Source organism: Artemia sp. Qi Xiang Cuo, chromosome 9 (genome assembly GCF_049724085.1).
Source record: "Artemia sp. Qi Xiang Cuo chromosome 9, ASM4972408v1, whole genome shotgun sequence".
Lineage (NCBI taxonomy): Eukaryota > Metazoa > Arthropoda > Branchiopoda > Anostraca > Artemiidae > Artemia > Artemia sp. Qi Xiang Cuo.
In genome coordinates, this window is record NC_142802.1 from 76,933,242 (window position 1) to 76,949,758 (window position 16,517).

The 16,517-nt window shown below is 32.6% G+C and overlaps 1 protein-coding gene across 1 annotated transcript in view; it reads right to left on the minus strand.

Annotated features, from left to right (window-relative positions):
- Nucleotides 1-15,960, minus strand: part of LOC148949037 (protein sidekick-like) — a 32,614-nt gene extending 16,654 nt beyond the window's left edge. The window contains exons 1-3 of the mRNA XM_089095094.1: nucleotides 15,889-15,960; nucleotides 13,749-14,006; nucleotides 9,605-9,727 (exon numbers count right to left, since the gene is read on the minus strand). Of these exons, the coding sequence (XP_088951220.1) occupies nucleotides 9,605-9,727; nucleotides 13,749-14,006; nucleotides 15,889-15,960 (453 nt within the window). The remainder of the gene's footprint in view (nucleotides 1-9,604; nucleotides 9,728-13,748; nucleotides 14,007-15,888) is intronic.
- Between the last annotated feature and the right edge of the window lie 557 nt (nucleotides 15,961-16,517).

The window sequence follows — 16,517 nt, forward strand, 5'->3', positions numbered from 1 at the left end:
AATTATTTGAAAAAAACTACGTTTTCTAAAGAGTTAAAGAGGCTGAGTTACAAGGTCGAACCTTAAAACGTACAGGGATTAGGAGGCACAGTTGGGGGCTGCCACCCCCAAACCCCCGCTTTCGCAGCCTTTAAATAAAAAAAAAAAGTTTTTTAAACTGAAAGTAAGGAGCGACATTAAATCTTAAAAGGAACAGAAATTATTCCGTATATGAAAGAGGCTGTGCCCTCCTCAACGCCTCGCTCTTTACGCTAAAGTTTTTATTGTTTAAAAAAAGAGTTGTGAGAAAGTCAAACTTTAGCGTAAAGAGCGAGGCGTTGAGGAGGGCACAGCCTCTTTCACATACGGAATAATTTCTGTTCGTTTTAAGATTTAATGTCGCTCCTTACTTTCAGTTTAAAAAACTTTTTTTTTTTATTTAAAGGCTGCGAAAGCGGGAGTTTGGGGGCGGCAGCCCCCAACTGTGCCTCCTAATCCCTGTACGTTTTAAGGTTCGACCTTGTAACTCAGCCTCTTTAACTCTTTAGAAAACGTAGTTTTTTTCAAATAATTTCTGCACATTTTTGTACAGTTTATTACTTATTATTGCTTGACTAACTGTTAGATGATTGTGTATTATTCTTTTCTTTCTCGACAGGGTGTTTTAAGGGTCGACCTTGTAACTCAGCCTCTTTAACTCTTTAGAAAACATAATTTTTTTCAAATAATTTAAAAAAGAAACTGAGTTTTTTTTTAAAAATTTAAATTCAGTACATAAAAAATTTAATCTAACGGTGAATCGAACTCGGATTTTCCGCCTGACAGTCAGGAGTCTCACCGCTACACAAAAGAGACATAAATAAAATTGTTTTTTAGTAAGGTAATGAACCTTTTTGATGCAAGCAAAACTTGATATTTCGTTTTTGAAAAACAGGGAAGGAGTGATCAGATTGAGCTGAAATTTCGAGGATAAGCTCCCAGGCCCCAGGAGAGCTTATCCTCTAAATTTCAGCCTGATCAAACAACGTTAAAGGGGGGTTGTGGTGGGAAAAATTAACATTGGCTAATATAGGAAAACAAGGTTTTTCGTAAATGTAAATTCGGGGGATAATTTTGTCGGTCTGAAAATATCAAAAGGCCCTAACAGGTCAAATTCTGCTTCGAATGAGTCCTCATTCAACCGGATCCGTTGCCAACTGTGGCCTGTAGGCGTGGCTAAGAAAAAAAAAAGAAATGATGAATTTTAAGTGGCTATATTTGGTTTTTTGAAAACAGGGAAGGAGTGATCGGATTGAGCTGAAATTTTGAGGATAAGCTTCCGGGCTCTAGGAAAGCTCAACCTCTAAATTTCAGCCCAATCGGACAACGTTAAAGGGGGGCTGTGGTGGGAGGGTCCAAACTTCCGGCCCAGTTTACCCCATGAAGATAAAGTCGGAGGAGGATGAAATTTTGCAAGTTTCTTAGTTTGAGCTTGGGCTACAAAATGCGATTACCGCCGTCTCTCTGCGACCTCTAGGACCTGAAATCGCTTAACATTGTGGTGGGTCGCCTCTTTATAGAGGCACAAGTGTGCCTCCTTGACGTACACAAAACCCCAAAAATATTATAGAACTATCACCGTTTACATACTTATATATTAAATCACAATAAATCACAAAATGGTTGTATAAAACCATTTTGTGATTTTTTAAGTAATGAAAGAATATTGAAAAAGCTCCTAGAAACAAATTATATATTAAAGTAATCCCACCACTTGTTAGAGTATCTTTGTGTGATGTTTTCAATGTTCTTTCATTTGTTAAACAATCAAAAAAGGGTTACATATAATTATGCAAACATTAATAGTTATATAATATTTTTGGGTGTTTGTTTATCTGACATAGCAAATGAATAGTAGTCCCATTTAACTGAAGGATTATTTAATATTGCGTGTTGAAATTTAGTGTGAGTTTGCGATCATTTTGTATTTAATTTAATTATTATTGATGAAAACTTTATTTATTTTTATTTTTTTATTATTGCTTCAATATTTTCGCTATTAAAGGTAAAGTCTTAGTTTTTTTACAACCTTTTAAAAGACTATTTTGAAAACATATAATTCAGATTTATGTGTTTTTTTCTTTTTATTAGTCTTTATTTATGAGTCTCAAAAAAAGGTTCATCTGGACGAATAAGTTGCAATGTGAATATTCTTGAATATTCTTAGTTTGAATATATTGTCAAATACAGCAATTGAAATAGGGAATACAATTTTTACCTGACTAGTACAATTTAAAAGTTTGTTTAAAATTCAATTTTTGTTCTTGAACATTTTGTTTTTTGTTTGTGTTTTTTGTGCTTTATTTCAGATTTGTTCTAGACAATCTAGTATTATATTTTATTGTTTATTACACAAAACATTTGACCATTCCAAAGAATTTGTGACTATTCATTTATTATTAGATACAGATGCTCAAGAGTAACGTAAAATCAGTTGTGACATTTTTTTTAGGTGTTGTTTAAAATTAACAAGAAAATATACTTTTTTTATTATTGCTATGGTAATAGTTTCAGCCTAATAAATAATAAACCAGAGCCCAAGCACTCTAGTAAATTGTAAATCAAAGCCTGTAAAAACCAAAGGCTAAAAAATACGTTAAAAAAAACTGTCAAGTAAAAATAATTTCCATTCGTTGCCGATTCAGGAATAGTAACTGTTTTTTTTTATTATTGTTAACAGTAAAATGTAATTTTGAAAATATATATGTTCAAGATTTGAGAAAAGATCATAAAAGTCTCAAAAAGGCCCTCAAACCAACACACACAGTTCACCATGTAACTGTCATTGTCAAAAACCTAAGTCAGAGCACTGACAACCACACACTGTGCACACCAAGATAATTTAACTTTATCTCATAATCTCTAAATTACATATAGACTACCTTGCTATAAAAAGACAGTCTAATTATACACAAAACCTGAATCATCGAACCATTTGGCTACTTAAGTGAGTTACTGTCTATAAATGCAAGAAAAATAGCTAACTGGCAAGGATCATTATGTTGACTGGACTTAATTTAGTGAAAAGGGGTAAAAATAGAGTTAGAAAAGAGCCGGTCACGATTAACAAAATGTAATTAATTTATCAGAGTACAAGAGATATTTCTTCTCTGAACTATTAAAACCAACCAAATTGCCCATTCATTTGCGATCTTTCCATTGTTATCTTTCGATAGTTTCTTAAATATTGTAATTAGAAAAGACAGAAAGCAGTGATCGAATATTTGAAAAATATGTAATTTTGGCTATATGATTGCAAATTAGGGGGGGGGGAGTATTTGTCCCGGGTTAACTCAGAATACAATTCCTACATCATAAGGTAAATATAATTTCGGATATACAATTGGGACTTGCGCCCTGCTGTAATGTACCCCCACCCCCCTAAGGGGAGCTTATATTGACTAAATTTAGTTCCGAAGTTTGTAACGTCTATCCAGTTTAGTTGTAGGTTACTAGGTTTATTCCAGGTTAACTTCCTGAGCGGTTTGAATTACCGATTAATTTAAATTTTCTCTTTCCATCATTTCACTATGATGGGCCGGGAAGGGAAGGGGGGGGTGTGGAATATATTACTTTTCGTTCATAGTCTCTAGATGATATTTAGAATACTTGGATAATATTAAACCGTTATATTTATGCATGTGCTTGATATAGCCAACCATTTGGCTATCAAAAAACAGTCTAAGTATACACGAAAATATAAAATAGCGAACCGGTTGGCTACTGAGGTGAGTATATGTATATACAGACAAGAAAAATAGCTAACTAGGATTCTTTGCCATAAAGAGCTAAAAGCAATTTTTTAAGGGGGGGGGCAAGGATAATGGTGTTTAATGGTGTTGACTGGACTTTATTTAGTGAAAAGGGGTAAAAATAGGGTTATAAAAGAGCCGGTAATGATTAACAAAAAATGTAATTATTTTAGCAGAGTGAAAATTATGGTTCTAAAGGTTGAGTCAAAAGAAGCTAAAAGTAATTTTTTAAGGAGGGGGGCAAGGGTGTTGACCTTATTTATTGAAAAGGGGGGGGGGGTAAGAGGAGGGTTAGGGAATTAGAAAAGAGGTTGCCTCAATTAAGAAAAATGTTATTATTTTTGCAAAGTGATAATGATAATTTATTTGGAGTGGCCATTAATTTAGATTTTCTCTTTTCCTTTATTTTACTTTGAGGGCCGGGACAGGTCTTAGGCAGGGATACGGAATATCTTGCTTTCCGTTCATCATATCTACATAATATTTAGGCTCTTTCGCTAATATCAAGATGGATATTCACTACAGAGCTATATAGCTATACAGCTATATAAGCTATATATGAGCTATACATATATATATATATATATATATATATATATATATATATATATATATATATATATATATATATATATATATATATATATATATATATATATATATATATATATATATATATATATATATATATATATATATATATATCTGGTGGTATCTCCATTGATAAGCCCTTTTCAGTAATTGAATGAATGAATTCAGCAATAATTTATATTCAAATCCATCACGCTGAGATATGTATACACTAAAAAATTTATTTGGGAAAATTTAATAAAAAGAGATAATGCAATTTTTACTGAAACAAAACAAGAACGAGCAATATCTTGAATTTCTTGCAAACAAGAGCATGTTTGGGAGTAACGCGGCAAATATTGTGTTGGCCTTCTTCCATTCAGCTTGTAGCGTAAACACATGGCCTGAAAAGAGAATGTATTATTGGTAAAGTTTCTTTCTCTTACATTAGGTCTTCATGGGAAATAAGATCTAATAGCCAACTGGTTGGCTAATCTAAATGTGTATATAGCTGAGACTTTAATAGCAAACTAGTTAGCTAATTCTAGGTTCTAATATGTGTTAGAAACCTTATTGATAGCCAACTAGTTAGCTAATTTTACATGTGTAGGCTATTAGAAACTGTATTGATAGCTGACTAGTTGGATATTTTAAACTAAAGTTTATGTATACATTGGACATTAATAGCCAACTAGTTAGCTAATTCTTATATTGTATATAGAACTCTAATATTAGCTGACTAGTTGGCTAACTAAGGCTGCAATGTATATATAGGTGAGATCTAATAGCCAACCAGTTGGCTAATTTAAAGATTGTATATATATACACGGTCGTTCTAGACATAGGAACGTTCTAGACATAGACACGGACGTTCTTATACACGGTCGTTCTAGACATTTTTTCCTATATATACATGGGATCTTACTAACACATGAGTCATCTAATTTTACATGTGAAGTCTACAAGAAACTGTTTTGATAGCTGACTAGTTGATTATTTTAAACTAAAGTCTATGTATAGGCTACATTGGACATTAATAGCCAACTATTTAGCTATTTTTATATTGTGTATAGAACTCTAACTATAGCTGACTAGTTGGCTAATTAAGGCTGCAATGTATATATATAGGTGAGATCTAATAGCCAACCAGTTGGCTAAATTAAAGATTGTATATATATACACGGTCATTCTTATTAGCCGCCTAGTTGGCTAGACCTTTTTTTCTATATATAATGCTTGGCTAAGGTTTTTTTCTTTATAAGACTGTACTATTTTCAATTAGCCATCTGGTGGTATCCCATAAAAAAGTAAGTCAATTTGGAATGATTTTCTGATTTTTTTAAAATGTGAGTCTGTTTTGTTTGTTTTCTACGCAGTATTGAAATAGGAATAAAAACAGATTTTATTCGCAGTGAAAGGACTGATATTGGTAATAATGGATTTGTGGCTCTTCAGCATTTTTATATTATCATTTTTTATGCTTAAATTTGCTTTTTGTGCCAATTTATTCCCCTCTAAATGACATGGAAGAAAGGTATGGGTAAATGTTTCGCAATTCATATTATTGACTTACGAACAAAGTAAACATACCACTCAATACCTTTTTTATGCTCTTTCCAAATATAATAGGCTAATCATTTTTGCAGCAAATGAATTTCACCCCCATCCGTATATATGCCAATTCAGGGTATATTATCTTCTTTTATGTTTAAATTTGCTTTTGTGACTATTTATTGCCCTCTAAATGACATGGAGGAAAGGGTCAATATATACCAAATCATATTATTGAGTTTCAAATAAAGTTAATAAACCATTCGATGCCTTTTTTTATGCTGATTACGAATATAATAAGTATTTCTATCGGAAATGAATTTCAGCCCCCTTCCCCTATATATGCCAATTCAGGGTTAGGTTAGGTTAGGTTAGGTTAGGTTAGGTATAGCCTATATAGGGGGGAGGGCTGAAATTCATAAAAATTTTTTCTGATGCAAATGAGAGGTAAGTTGAAACTTTACCCCGCCCCCTGCATCGAGTGGTATGTTTACTTTATTCGTAAGTCAATAATATGAACTGCGAAAAATGTACCCAAAAAATAAAATACTTTTTAAACAAATTTGGGCTATATATTTGCACATTAGGGGTTGTGGTGATGGTAAACTATAGTGGGTGTGCATGCAAAATGTGTAAAGTACAAAATTCTGAAAATTAAGAAGTAAGAATTGTTTTTAACTTCACATTTTCCAAATACTTTACCCCCACCCATTAATGTACTAATATATAGCCCAAATTATATATTTTCCGTCTATTCTGTCACTTCTCTTATTCTTGTCTCACGCTAAGCTAAAAGAAACTAACGAAAAAAAACCGGTTCTATAATGTGTAAATGAATGAACAACTTGAGCGGTTGGGTGTTTATCATACAAGCACCGGGAGAAATGATACTAGACTATTTAAAAATTGGGTACTGTTTTGCTTAATGGTACACACCGCGGTACTTCTATGTTAAACGCACTCTTTATATATTACAAACTGGAGACGCGACAGAAAACCCGTTTTGTACGGGTTAATTCAAGACACCGCTATACAGAAATGAATGCATAGCGTGGTTTTCAATGCGTTGACGATATTTAAACTGTTGTTGTTTGGGGTTTAGGGGGAGAAAAAGGGGTAAATTTTTCGCAGATCATATTATTGACTTACGAATAAAGTAAACATACCACTCGTTGCCTTTTTTTTATGCTCTTTCCAAATATAATAATCATTTTTGTCGGAAAGGAATTTTAGCCCCCACCCCAATTTATAACAATTCAGGGTATGTATTTGTACATTAGAGGGGTGGGGATGAATTTTATTTCTGATGTAAATGAGAGGTAAGTTTAAACTTTCCCTCCACCCTCCTGATGTGCAAATATATACCCTGAATTGGTATAAATAGGGGTGGGGGCTAAAATTCATTTCCTGTTTTCACTGTTCTCACTGTTTTCATATAGCCTATTAACTGTTTAACTGTTTTCAATTTATTAATAATTAATAATTTATTTTTTGACTATTACTAATTTATCATTAAAATTATTTAATTATTTTTATTTATTTTGATCTTATTATTTTAATTACATTTATTTACGTTACTTACGTGTTATAGTGACCACACTCAAGTTCTTGAGTAGTATGCATCTAATGAATTTGCTTACTCTATGTTCCTTCCTGTGCTATTTGCTTACTTTACGTTCCTTGGCACCTTTCCAGAGCATGTACTTATGGATTTGCTTACTTTATGTTCCTTGGTACCTTTCCAAGCAAAGTGAACAAAACACCTGTTCCATTTCCTTGAAGTATGTGCTATCAGAATGGTTTCTGATTTTTTGGACAATTGCCTTAACTCAAGACTAGTTTCATAGGAATGTACGATGCTGCTAATTAAAAAAATAGGATGCTACACTTAGAATCGTTTGATTGACATATGCTGTTAAAAGCTAACTATATTTGCAAAAAAGGATAAGGGATTCGCGAATTGGACTGTACGAAAGATCTTATTTGAATGACAGGGAAAAAACAGAGCTGGATAACATTTACGAATTGGATCATATGAAGATGGAGAAAAAGGGTTAAACTGATTATCAGTTAAGGTAACCCCTCGGGGTTGTTAACTCAGGTAATTTGTTATAAATTTGAAACAACATCAATCTATGAAAATGGCTAACGATGATAGAATGACCTTGTGAGTAGACCTAGCTTTACCTCTCCGATGTGTTCTGTATAATACACAAGTAGTGTTTGAACCGTGTTGTCAATTTAAAATAGGGTCTAACGTTATAGTATACTAAAAAGTTGATACTAAGAGACATGTAGATGGCAAGAAACGAATTTTAATAAAGAAATTAATAAAAAACATTATAAATCCTTGAAAATAATGTTTTAAGGTTTATATGAGTACTAACAAACATGTATCATAAAGCACCAACGACCCTAACCACCAGAGACCTCAACCCCCCAAAGGTCCCCTATCCCCAAACTCGAAGGGCACCCCTCCCCTCCAACTTGTTGCCCCCCCCATTTTTTTTAATTTTTTTTTGAATTTTATTTGTTTTTAAACATTTGTTTTCTTATTTTTTTTTAACATGATATATTTTTTCAACTTTTTTTTATATCTCTTAGAATGACATGAAACATACTTAAAACATAAAAAATTCCAATTTAATATTTTCGAACTTCAAAATGGGAATGATATAGATATATGTTTCGCGACTTTTACTATTAGAAAAATATTGTTTGTAGTAGCACTTTTTTTTATTGGGCTAAATTTAATTTTTTGGACTTCGAAATTATTCAACTTTTTTTTCTTTTTTTACGTATCTTAAAATGACATGAAATATGCTTATGGCTCTAACATTTTTACTATATTCTTGCCCAGCGAACTTATATGCCCCCCCCCCATTTTTTTGATTTTTTTTGAAGTTTTTTTTTACTTTTTTTTATTTTTTCTTTTAACAGATATATTTTTTCAACTTTTTTTTACATGTCTTCGAATGAGATGAAACATACTTAAAACATTAAAACTATAATTAATATTTTCCAAACTCAAAATGAGAATGCTATAGATATGTTAGTCATGACCTTTACTATTAGAAAAATAGCCAACTTTTTTTTCATTTTTTTACTTTTTAACATAGTATTTTTTTTCAAGTTTTTTTACATCTCTAAATCATATCAGAAAAACAGAATGACACTTTTGATTTAAATTTTAAAAACATATTATTGTGCATACCCATAATCCTATTGATGAGGACTAATGGTTCTCATTCAAAATTTTTCATGAAAAACAAACTATTTTTTTAATTAAAATTTTTTGGGACCTCGAAATTATTCAACTTTTTTTTTACATCTCTAAATCATATCAGAAAAATAGAATGACACTTTTGATTTAAATTTTAAAACATATTCTTGTGAATACCCATACTCGTATTGATGAGGACTAATGGTTTCCATTCAATATTTTTTAATGAAAAACAAACTATTTTTTTTTTAACTAAATTTTTTTTGGACTTCGAAATTATTAACTTTTTTTGACATTATTTTTTCATCTTTTTTTTAAAATCTCTTAGAATGACATGAAACATTCTTAAAACATAAGAAATTCACATTTGATTGGAATAAGCCAACACCCGCCCAGACCCACAGGCAAAAAGAGTGAGAGTGAATAGGACAATAAGTCGGGATATATCAGTTAAATTGTATGTAAAACCAGTGTCCCCCGGAAACTTGACTTCAGACCCATCAGGGAGCTTCTTATCAGATGTAGGAGACATAGCTGCTGCTATATTCTTAATAGCTGTTTCATTACTGTCTTTATAAGTATATCCTGTAGCAAAATAAGATTCGAACCTTTCCTAAAAATCAACTTCTGACTCATACTCTACATTGTCTATATTATTGTAAAGATCATACTTAAATTCTCTAAACTACCTAACCACTAACCCTTCAGGTGTTAACTGGGTTGTACTCCTAGTCCTACATTGCTCATCTAGATGGATTAAAACCGTCCATCCCAATCTCATCGCATCATCTTCCAAAATATCCTTCTTGGATGTGTTCGCCTTTTGATAAAACCTCTTGAATGTAGACAAATAATTGTATGCAATTCATTTAGATGTTGCCATGGAATTTTCAAATACCCCGGTGAACGATGAGGTAGTAAGCAACGCAGAATTAGCAAATCTATCAGTACGTAATATAGGGAAAAGACTTGTTAATTAAATAAACAATTTTTAAATCTGTTGTTGTGAATTAGTTAACACTAGTTAAGAATCACTAGTCAACACTAATTAATCACTAGTTAACACTTATTAATTACTAGTTAACACTTATTAATCACTAGTTAACGCTATAATTTTTTCCTCTTCTTTGTGCAAATCTTCAAACTCGCGAATTCGTTCTTTCACCTTTCCAGCCGCAGCGTTGTTTCCGGAGGCGTCAACGTAAATAATAAACACCTCTGCAACACTGGCTAATTTTTTTATCATTTGCTCAGGTGAATTTCGAACGTATCAAACAGTTCGTGGTAACGAAGGAGTGACCTGGCTCAATAGTAACCAAAACTCTAGAAAAGCGGAATTTTGATACCATTATATACATCAAAAGAATTGGGTTTTAATGCTGATTTCAAATATATAAGTTTCTTCAAGTTTAGTCTTATCTATCAAAAGTTACCAGCACAAAAAAATTTGCTTTATTTTCAAAAAAAGGGAGAAATAAACCCCTAAAAAATATAGAATCTTAATGAAAATCACACCATCAGATTCAGCGTATCAGGAAACCCTACTGTACAGGTTTCAAGCTCCTATCTGCAAAAATGTGGAATTTTGTATTTTTTGCAAGAATAAAGATCACGGATGCGTGTTTTTTCCCAGGGGTGATCGTATCGATCCAGTGGTCCTAGAATATCGTGAGAGGTCTCATCCGAATGGAAATTAAAATTTCTAGTACCATTTTTAAGTGACCAAAAAAATTGGAGGCCAACTAGGCGCCGGATGTCCTAGCATTATTTAAAAAACGATCAGAAATTAAATAAAAAAAACAAGCTTTTTAAACTGAAACTAAGGAGCTAAATTAAAACTTAAGACGAACAGAAATTATTCCGCATATGAGGGGGTTCTCCCCCTTGTCAATACCTTGCTCTTTTACGCTAATAATTTTTTAGTGCTTTCAAAAGAACTATCTATTCTAATTAAACGGCTTTTGTGATTCAGGGGTTTGTGATTCGAACAAAATTTAAACTTTAGCGTAACATCTCTCGTCAAATCTCCTATCCCAAGTCTTATAGTCCAGAGGGTAGAATTTACCTTATGCGGTAACAAAGTCGTGTTTCTTACTCCATTCATAAAGAGTTGCCTTGGCATAATAATTTTTTAAATTTACCGGCAGCAACATCCACTTGTAGTTGTGTAAGAGTAACAATTGTTGGTTTTGAACTTCCAATTCTTCCCTTCTTACTGAAAATCCAATAAAGTTTACTTGAAGTACAAAAGAATCAGACGTTATTACCAGAGAAAAAAAAAACCTAATGAGATAGGATAACAGTTTGATAGCCCATAGCAACCCGAAATTAAAATAAACATTTGAAATAAACTTCTAAAGTTTTTATTGTTTAAAAAAAAAAAGTTGTGAGACAGAGTCAAACTTTAGCGTAAAGAGCGAGGCGTTGAAGAGGGGACAACCCCTTTCATATAAGGAATAATTTCTGTTCGTTCTAAGTTTTAATGTCACTGCTTACTTTCAGTTAAAAAAACGTTTTTTATTTCTTTAATAATGCCAAGAGACACTCTACATGGAAGTCTCTATCATCATATTAAATTTTTTTCTTATTGCATCCAAAAATTAAGCAAGAAAAAACGAATTTTAATTTCAAAAAAGTAGTGGAACAAAAATAAATAAAAACAAGAAAAAACTTTAATTAAACATTGTTCCGAAGATTTCGGCCCCACGTCCGGTAACCTTCCTAAATGGGAAAAAAACAAAAGAACGAAAAAAAATAAAAAAAAAACAAATAAAAAATATAATACAACAAAAACACTAATAAAAAAATATACATAAATAAATAAGAACAACAAACAAGACAAACAAACTACAAGCACTGACGTCATAACACAAGAACAAAACCAAACGATTGTCTATAGTGAAACCATGGGTCATTCTCCTCTTAGCAATCAGTGTGTATATGGGAATCTATTGTAAGTGAAGACTATATCTACTCGAACAAACAAAAAAGGTCACCTAACCCCAGGTCCGTCACATCTAACTAAATCTTACAGGTTAAACAACGACTTCATGAATTATAAATTGAATGCATTTTTTCGTCTACTAGTTTAGCTGCAGTCCGTTGACTTTTCCCTGCTTTTACCTCATTCTGACCTTTGTTCGCAAAGTTGTCATTTGTTTCAGGACAATTATGTAAATCACTAATGGTTGAAAACTACCCGCTCCTTAGGAGCTGGCAAATCTGTTCTCTCAGCTTTTCAGCCGTAGCGTTGTTTGCGGATGTGTCAACGTAAATTATAAACACCTCTGCAGCACTGGTTAACATTTTATCATTTGCTCAGGTGAATTTCGAACGTCTAATACCAAGAGACACTCTACTTGGATGTCTCTATCATCATATTTAATTTTTTTTTTCTTATTGCATCTGAAATATCTTGGAGTTGACTTGCTTTGGGAATCCCAATGTTTTCCACAGCCCAGAATATTCAAACACGCATTTTGAGATGTACTGCATTTCCTTCACGTAAATCCTTAACTTATCACTATTCAAATAACAATATTTAATGAGACAAAATAATAAGAACTCACTGATTTAGCTGAACAATAAGAAGATATGGGTATTTAACTAGTTAACAATCACTACTTAACACTAATGAATCACTGGTTAACACTATGATGTTTGTCTCTGGTTTGTGAAAATCTCCAAACTGGCAACTCTGTTTTCTCAGCTTTTCAGCCATTGCGTTGTTTGCGGATGTGTCAACGTGTTGTAAAGCATAGTTTATGGTCTTTGGGGGTTGTAGTCGTAGATGCCTTTATTCTCCCTTTATAGGGGAGATACACTATGGCCCTCAGGTAATTCAACTTTGGTAGAGTGCCTTAGGCTATGACCGGACTAATGAGGCTTACCGACTGGGTATGTTCGAGGGGCTAAAGGTAGATCGTAGAGAGGTTGTCTAAAATACAATACTTTTATTTAATTTACATATAATATTCCAGATATAGATATTCTACTGGGACTGGCTGTCCCAAGTAGACCACAAGTCTCAAAAACTACAATAGTCGTGCTGGTAAATTTTTCGTCAATAGGGTTAGAAACTCTAACTCCAATTGATTAAATTCATAAGATATTTCCATGATGGCACTAGATAATGACTGTTGAGCCATCTGAAGATTTATATCTTCTATTATTTGACTTTGATTTCCTATTATTCGTTTTAGAGTTATGAATACTGCATTGTTTATCTCCTTTTTAAAAATGGAAAGCGTATTGATTGTTTGATTAACTTTTTCTTCGATTTTGGATATCCTTGTTTCGTGATTTTTTAAGATTGTTAGTTCTTTGTCTACCAAGTGTAGAAGATTTTGATTTGTTACTTTGACTTTCCCTATTTGTTTTTCTGCTTCCTTCCACGTTGGCTCAGATACCGTACCGAATATATATTCTGAGATTTCCCCTATAATACCGATTAAGCTTCTTTTCGTTTTGGCCAATGTATTGTCTGGCTTGTTTTTGTTTTGTTTTTGTTTTTGCAGCGTAATTATCATTCTTTTTATATCTTCTAAAACCCCATTAATTTGGTTGTTCAGTACATTGAACAACGAAGTTGCCTGAGTTTGAAATAATGATACTTTTATTTCTTTTTCTTTTACCTGAGGGGGTGTGAAAGGAGGCGGGTTAAGAGTTTTTTTCAATTCTCTTCTTGTCCTTTCCAGATTATTTGCAAGTATCGTTACTTGGTTCTGGAGGATAGGTAAGGCTGAAGCATCAAACCTAATCGCGATTTGCCAGTAGCCTTCCATGGGTTTGACTGTATTCATTCTGCGAAACGATAGTCCTTTTTTAACCCTAAATTCGGCCGCAATAAGCCTGAGAAGCTCAAAAGCACAAATCATTGTCCAAATTATCATCTGTAATAAATATTCCTTATATAGATCATATATAAACACTAAAAACAAAAAAATTTGAACGTGTTGTAAATTAACGCGTAATCCCTGTGTATTCTGCATATTCTTGGATCCTTTACAACTGCCTTGGCGTTATCGTCAATTCTTGTAATTTGGTTACTTCCTGTCCGACACCTTGTATTTTACTCTTTTTATAAATAATCCAAACTGTTATAAGTGTAAATAAATTTACACATACTGTGCCCATTATAAACCCTACTAAAAATAATTCATCGAATGTAATGCTTTCTTCCCTTATTACTCTCAGTGTAACTTCTGCTTGACTAATGGCTATTTCTTGTTCTTGTTTTATATCTTTCAGCATTTGGGCCCAACTAATAGGTTCTTTAAAATTCTTTTTCCAAATTTCTACTAGATGTTTACTACCTTTTTTGAAAATAATTTCCAATTTGCCTGGTAAAATTGTTTTAATTTTTAATGGAGTTAATTTATTAGTGTTTTCTTCTGATCTTTGTCTATTTTCTCTTTAAGAATGAACTTTGTATCTTAGTACAATAGATTACATTCTGACATTGTCGATATAACTATCGGAAAATTTGGTATTTCTCTGTCTTGAACACAAGTTCCATCTAGCGTAACATTATTTGAAACTAATACTTCTGATACGCTTGCTTTTATAATTCCTTCAGTTGTTTCTGAAGGTTTAGAGACTTCCCAATGGCATGTTTTTTGAATGCATTGTCGATTTTCTAGATTTATGTTTTCCCAGCAATTTAAAATATTACCACTTTGTGTCCTTTTTAGTCCTTTTTTTGTCAGTTCTAGCTTAAAAATACCATTTTCTATAACGGCCATAATCCAAATTTTTTCTAGAGAAATTATTCTTTCTCGGTTGTTTTCTACTAGTACATACGCTGAAGTAGATGTCATGGTGATTACCACTCCCTGTAGGCCCCCTGTTGCCATGGGCAAAGTTTGATACATTGTAAATACGCTATTTTTCTGAACTAGGGGTATTTTCACATTTATTCGGAGGTTTCCCGCTAATATAAAATAAGACGCTTTTAATAGCTTAGCATACCAGCTTAAGGGCTCTATCGGGTCTAACCCCGAAGGTAATTCATAGTACCCTTCCTTTCATACAAAATACTGTATGTTTTGCAAGATCTCTTTTAACTCCTTTGGAGGCAACAGAAGTTTCGGAATCTGTCCTAACTGTAATAACCCTAATGCTCTCTGATCTTCTATTGTATAATCACTTAAAATTTGTAGATGTGTCATTAGCTCTAACATGCTTGCGGCTAAATATTCTCCATAAAACGGCTTATCTTCTTTACCTTCATTGATCAGTAAATTCTCTATTCTACTGAATATATTGTAAATTTCCCCTAGAGTCCAGTTTAAACTGGAGATTTTTTCATTCTGTGCTAGCCATAACGATTTTTTTTTCTTTTTCGATATGAAAATATGTTTTGCTTGATATTTTTGTCTTTTCTTCCTCCGGGATATTGGCATGTATTATTTCCAAATAATATTTTTGTATATCTTCGAAAGCTATATTCGTTTTATTTTGTTCTTCTATTGGTGCTTAACCATTAACATTTGTACGGTGTTTCGTCGCATGCATTATCGCTTCTACTTGTCTGTTTATTGCGTACAATTTTGGAAGCACCGATTGCTCGAAGCTATGGGATATATTTGCAATTCTTTCATATCTGGTTTTTCGTAAAATTATTTTTTCTTCTCGGTTACTAGTTTTCAAGAAAATGGCTTCGATTACGTTTTGATAAGAGTCCTTTTTTAGTCTTATGGTATCTAGCATTTTTTGTAAATGTTCTAAACCTATTTCAAAAAGGAGTTGCCAGTAATTCTCTACAATTCTCACCTGGCGTATTTGTATTATAATTCCTCCGTCAACTACTTGTACTTTCTCGCCCTCTAATTTTGTTTTTGTCATCTTAGCACTTTCTCCCAAGAATAATATCGATAAAACAGCCCACCAGTAAAACTTCCACATTGTCTACAAGAACAAATTGATATTACCCTATGTCCCTCCGTATTCTTATAAAGGTTTTTTTTCCTCCCGCAATATGCTGTCTTACGCTTTATAGGGCTCTCCAGCATATTAGGGGTTCTAAACAAAAATTTGGAAAATAAGTTCGTAGCCTTGACAATTCATTGGTTACTATTTTCCCGTTATCTTTGTATACTGTTTTTCTTAACGGGTCCAGACTATGTATCACTTCAGAGGAGTGATTTGAAAGCCTGAGTATCCACTTTATATCACTTTTTTGAATCCTCTCTATCAGTTTCTTTGAATCTGCTTGCTCTTTTAAAGCTTGTAATAATTCTTTGTATTCTTTCGTTATTTTTGTGTTGGTTTTTACCACCCTTTTTAACTTTTGCAAAAAGCTGATATTAGGATATTTTCCTACCTCTGAGAGAATTCGTATTAAAACAGTTAACATACATTCTTTTGAAAAGTCTTCTGTCACTACGGGGTGGCGCCTACTG